The following is a 5,693-nucleotide window of genomic DNA, read 5'->3' as shown; positions in this document are numbered from 1 at the left end:
TTCAAAAGTATTTTCTTTAAAAAAAAAATTGATGGGGGTGGCCTGAGTGGGTGGTAGGTGGCGTAAAAATAAAAAAATTTAAATTTGAAATATTTTTCAAAAATAATTTTTTTTTAAAAAAATTAACGGAGAGGGGGGGGGGGGAGTCGTGGGATTAGGGTATGGGATGAGGTAAAAATGAAATTTTAAATTTTTTAATTATTTTTCAAAATAACTTCTTTTTGGTTGGGGGAGGGGGTAGTGGTGGTAGGAGTTGACTGAGGTAAAAACAATCTTAAAATTTGATATATTTTTTAAAAATAATTTTTATTTTATTTTTGCTTGGAGGAGTGGGGATGGTTCGGGGTAGGGTAAAAAAATATTTGAAATTTTAAAATTAAGAAAATTTAAAAATTTTAATTTTTTTTTTGATGGGGGAGGATTAGGTATGGGTCAACGGAATATGAAATAGGGTAAGAAAAAAATATTGCAATTTAAGGGTGAAGTAGAATTTTGAAAAATGTTTTCCTTAATTTTTGAAGGGCAGTCATATTCCTTAAATTTGATGAAAACAAGTTGATTTGGAAAATATCTTCCAAAATATTTAAGCCAACCAAACATGAGAAAAATTAAAAATATTTTCCAACAAATGTTTTCCTTCCTACCCAACACACCCTTAAAGTGAAATTAATTGTAAAATTTAGCTTAGACGATTGTGCTTGAAAGTGTAACTTGGCCACTAATAAGAGTTCGTTAGTAAGGGTGTGCAAAAACTGAATCGAAAAAAATGTTATTGGGTCATTGCTATTGGGTTATTGGGTTAACGAATTTTTAATAGTTTTATAAAAAAAAATTATTGGGTTATCGGTTTTTAGTATTGGGTTATTGGGTAAACCGATAACACATTAAGACGATAGTAAGTTACTACTATACCCTTCATAAATATTAAATATTAATAATTTAACATAACTAGACACTATATTAGTACTCTACACTACAGTTTACACACTTCTCACATCATAGTACTTCTACTTCACATCAGAAATTTCATATTATGTTTTGGTTGTAACATGTTATTGTAGCCTTCGTACTACATCTACTCTTATTGATGTAATTTCTCATTATATTTCTTGTTTCACTATATTAATGCATTTACAGCTGATTTGTTTGTTTCACTGTATCGTGCCAAATTGTTAAAGAAGTGAGAAATCATAAATTTATTTTATGCGCATTTTCTTATTGAGTAAATCGAAAACCGAACCGTTAATGACCAAAAACCAATAAACCGAAAACCAATAAAGAATATCTTATTAGTTTGTTATTGATTTAGCGTATTTAAAAACCAAAAACGATAAACTAAACCGATAATACATAAAACTGAACCAACCGATGCACACCCTATTCGTTAGAGTTGAATATATGTAATGTAGAGAGAGAAATGTTTCAACTAACATGTGAGTTTTCTATTATTCTTTTCCGTAACTTCCTTACATTGGAATATTGAATCTAAATTGACAACTTTTTTCTTTGGTATGATGAGATTAAAAAATTACTTATATTAGACAATAAAATAAGCTACCCTCGGGATCGACATAAAAATGCTAAAACGAAGCAGATGGCAGCTTCTTATTGGACAAGAAATGTCTAACTAGTTGTAGAGCTTGCTTTGGCTTGAATGTTGGAACTTGATGACCAGCCCCTCTTATTGTTACAAAATATAATCCATCATAGCCAACTGTCCATCCACCAACCTATTAACATTTTACATGATAATATTAGTTTTCCAATATTAATTAAAGTTAAAAATATTTATTTATTAGTAATATACCTGTTTATTGTTAGTGTACCAAGGAGTCCAATCTTCAGTGATCTTCAATCCAAGTTTTCTCAAAGTTAATCTTGTAGAAGTGACTGGGATTCTACCATCGGTATCTCCACTGATATTAAAAATATAAATCGAGAATTTAATATTGATTTACTTCTTCTTTTTTTCCTTCTATTGAAATCTTTCATAAAGAAATTATGAGGTATACCTATAGACCCAAACGCGCAGACCACCATCAATTAGTTTCTTGATGGTAGGGAGCATGGAAAATGGTGCATCATTCCAAAATGAGATATTATTGCTGCAAAAACAGTATGGGTATTAGTCATGTAACTAATAATAATAAGGGTAATGGCCAATGGCTAGCTAGAAATTTTATTAATGGTGTGTGGTTGTCAAAATAAAATAAAATAAAATTGTGATAGGAGGTTTGAACCAGAACTCCTTCATTCAAATAGACACTCATTACCATTGCACCAAAGACATAGCTTTTGTCAAAGTTGTCCAACTTTAAATATATATCCTTTAAATGTAGAATTTGACATATATATACAATGTAATTTTTCGACGAAGGGTGTCCAATTGGACACCTGGGGTGGCTGTGGCTACGCCACTAATGGCAAGTGATTTTTGGAAAGAAAAAGAAAAGATCGATGAAGGACGGGGATTTTGCTGACCTGCAATGAGTCCATGGATAAGGAATTTTGGTGATATTTGCATGAAGTGCAGCTTGAACATCTGGTCTATTCATATAAGTTTCTGTGTAATCAGAGAGACAAGGATCGTATCCGGCTGGTCTTTTGAGCCATCCTTCCTACATGTTTCAATTTTTAGTACTTAATCATAGTATGATATGTGATAAGAATTTTGTCTAATTAACAAGATACTCACAATTGTTGACAAGGAGTTTGGAAGCGTGCTGAAGTTGCTGTTAACACAATTGGGGGCGTAAAGGCTGTACATGTCTAAGATTTTGTAAACAGCAAAGTACTGATTAAGAAGATTGTCGCAGTCATCACCTACAGGTTTCAAGCTGAAATTGCAAACTCTTTTAATGGAATCGTACAAATGATCTGATATCACTGCATGATCCCAAGCATAGTCTATCATTCCTTTTTGGTCTGTTTCATCGTCCATCAATGCATTCCCTATCTGCAATTCCATAGACAGTAATGACACAGACATACAACATCGTGATCTTGATCGATTGAGTTGGTAAACACGTACGTACGTACCATGAATCCTTTGAAATTTATGCGATCCTCTTTTTTGAGCTTTTTGTTGTTGTCAAAGATTTGCTCTGCTAGCTGGGGAACATAGTGTCCTGGATAATTAAATTCAATAGAGTATGTATCACTCACTACATTATTTATTTATAAAAAGAGATGTTTGAAATTAATGTGTATATTTACCGGCGTAACTTTCACCAGCAATGTAGAATTTATGTGACTTGAACTGTGGAAATCTTCGAAACCAATTGACCAGAAATTTATATGAATCTTGGGCTGATAAATAAAAGGAAAAAGATGAGTAAAATAATTCTTTTGAAATTAAAAAGAAGTAAGTAAGTAACCATTAATTTGTTTACCTGTAATAGTGTCTCCAAGCTCTTTGATATCAGTGGAGGTGTTTGTGTATGAAAATCCAACACCAACAGGGGATTCCAAGAACAATAGGTTTGCAGCTGCGGATTTGATTTACAACATTATTTTAGTTATGTATATTATTAATAAATTGCTCTTGTTTATTTACCTTTATTCCAAGTGAAATGGTTCAACTTGAGCTCTGGCTTATTTTTCTGTGTTAAGAAAGGTCCTAACTCCTCTGCTTCACCATACCCAATTGAGGAGCATCCTGGGCCTGAAAGTAAGAGTCACATAACGTCTATTAGTGTGAAATATGTTATTTTTACTATTCTGGCTAAATTCTGGCCAAAAGGATTTTTCATTATAAATTTGACTTTGCAAGTAGTACAATTTATCTACTTGAAAATATCAAACTTCATTAAAGGAAAGGGTAAATATGAAAAAAATATTCAAATATCCTTCTTCAACTTTGAACAATTCAATTATTTTGAACAAAAAAAATCTCAAAAGGGAGTACTATATACCAACTATACATTGATTATTTATGATCCTTCCAGTAAATAAAAACAAGATGATCAATTTGTCCCTCTTTTCTTTTATTTTTGAAATTTTTATTTTCATAGGGGTATGTATAGGAAAGGTGAAATAGGGAAATGGATTACAAGTTCCAGATTGAACCTTCACCAATAAGGTAAAAAGTTAACTAACTAACCAGCAGAGCTATTAAAATTCTGTAATATGTCCTTTTTTTACTTTTATAATGAAGCAAAAACAAAGAGGAAACTAGAAAAAAAATTCATTGATTTTCATATATTTGTAGTTAAACTTTTAATCACACTTTCCTTCAGTTCAAAGAGATAAAAAGCAAGTGAATAATAATAATCATTTGCCTTTCCTGGAAAAACCTTCTTTTTTTTTTCCTTTTGAGTATGTTTTAGTATCCTTTCATTGCTTATCTTTGTTTCTAAGCATATATAGCTGGAGACAATGACATATCATATTTAAGTTTGACCATGAAAACCAAAAAAAAAATCACTTTATTTGAAACTTTTGAATTTAGAAGTTGAAGTTAAAGTTGTGTTTTGCCATAATTTTACGGCTGATATTTAAAATTTAAAAGTATAAAATATTATTTGAACATGGAATGTAATTTAATAGAGTTACTTTATGAAAATAAAAAAATCAAGAATTTTAAAAACAAAATAACTTAAAAAATGAAAAAAGTAGAAGTAAAGAAGTGGAAAACAAAGTTTTTGCTGTATTCCAAATTCCAAATACAACTTAAATTGTATTTAGAATTTTCATAGTCAAACACTATTAAATTAGAATAAAATGAAATAATTTTTCAAATTGTTTGAAAAATTCTCATGGCCAATTATGATAAAGTTCAACCTCCATTCCCAATATTTATTTATTACTCCCTTTACCCGTTTACTAAAATTAAAAATAGCCGTCCAATAATACTTGTTTGATTTAAAAAATTAAAAGATAATTTATCCTTTTGTGTTTGCTTTATCCTTAATATCAAATATCACTATTCAATGCATAATATATTTCTCAAAACATAAAATTTAATATATATTCAAGAAGTAGTATTATTTATTTTTTCTCAAGATGTATGCAAAATTGTTGGACAGAAGGAAATTACTAATCGAATCCTCACCACAAGTAAAGGTTTTGATAACCAAACAGATGAATTGTGTACCCAGACAATTAAAAACACTATCTAGAAATAGAATAAGCAAGATTATATCCTAGTAACATAAATATCAATGAAATGAATTTGTGTATAGTGAGTGACCTCCATTGAGCCATAAAAGTAGGGGCTTTTTGCTGGAGTTGGTAGTTGCCTCAAAAAACCAGTAGAAGAGTGCTCTTCCATGGGTCTCATTGACAGTAACATATCCAGCATACTGTTTAAAACTCACTGGTGGCTGACCAGGTAACTCCATTACACGATCTGCTTCTTGTTCATCCAAAACTTGTTTGTCATAACCTCTTGATGTTCCTAATAAAATTGATATTATAAACCCAAGAAAATAAATGTAGAAAAAATATCGAAACATTTTTTATCAACTTGTTAATGAGGCAGAGGAGACTGTGTGGTTTATATAGTAGTCATGACAAGACAGATAAGCACTTATCTGTCACACTCCATATCTTATTACTCGATTTCATTTCCATCATGTAATAATCTCTTATTACTCTACATTTGACTCTTATAAATACTCACTTTTCAAGTAATGAATTCATCAAGATTTTCTATAATTCACTTTTAATTAACTTATATTATAAAAATTACT

The 5,693-nt window shown here is 30.3% G+C and overlaps 1 protein-coding gene across 1 annotated transcript; it reads right to left on the bottom strand.

Moving 5' to 3' along the window:
- Window positions 1-1,420: 1,420 nt before the first annotated feature.
- On the bottom strand, window positions 1,421-5,456 carry LOC102605210 (serine carboxypeptidase-like 34). The gene is made up of 10 exons (XM_006354919.2): window positions 5,192-5,456; window positions 3,557-3,664; window positions 3,393-3,488; window positions 3,217-3,309; window positions 3,040-3,128; window positions 2,696-2,956; window positions 2,482-2,618; window positions 2,013-2,105; window positions 1,808-1,916; window positions 1,421-1,730 (listed from the first exon to the last, which is right to left on the bottom strand). Exons 1-10 carry the CDS (start codon window positions 5,454-5,456, stop codon window positions 1,581-1,583), a joined length of 1,401 nt encoding a protein of 466 aa, XP_006354981.1. The 3' UTR covers window positions 1,421-1,580.
- Window positions 5,457-5,693: the final 237 nt, after the last annotated feature.

The sequence above is a fragment of the Solanum tuberosum genome, unplaced genomic scaffold (assembly GCF_000226075.1).
Source record: "Solanum tuberosum cultivar DM 1-3 516 R44 unplaced genomic scaffold, SolTub_3.0 scf00183, whole genome shotgun sequence".
Classification (NCBI taxonomy): domain Eukaryota; kingdom Viridiplantae; phylum Streptophyta; class Magnoliopsida; order Solanales; family Solanaceae; genus Solanum; species Solanum tuberosum.
Note: the sequence above shows the minus strand (reverse complement) of the source record. Positions and strands in the feature narration are given on the sequence as shown.

What these genes read in the sequence shown, in the direction of transcription:
- LOC102605210 (XM_006354919.2), bottom strand. Translation starts at nt 5,456, where the DNA reads ATGTTTCGATATTTTTTCTACATTTATTTTCTTGGGTTTATAATATCA. An exon ending in TGCTGGTGAAAGTTACGCCG is followed by an intron (nt 3,129 to 3,216) that starts GTAAATATACAC and finishes TTAATTATCCAG; the next exon opens with GACACTATGTTCCCCAGCTA. An exon ending in TAAATTTCAAAGGATTCATG is followed by an intron (nt 2,957 to 3,039) that starts GTACGTACGTAC and finishes ATGGAATTGCAG; the next exon opens with ATAGGGAATGCATTGATGGA.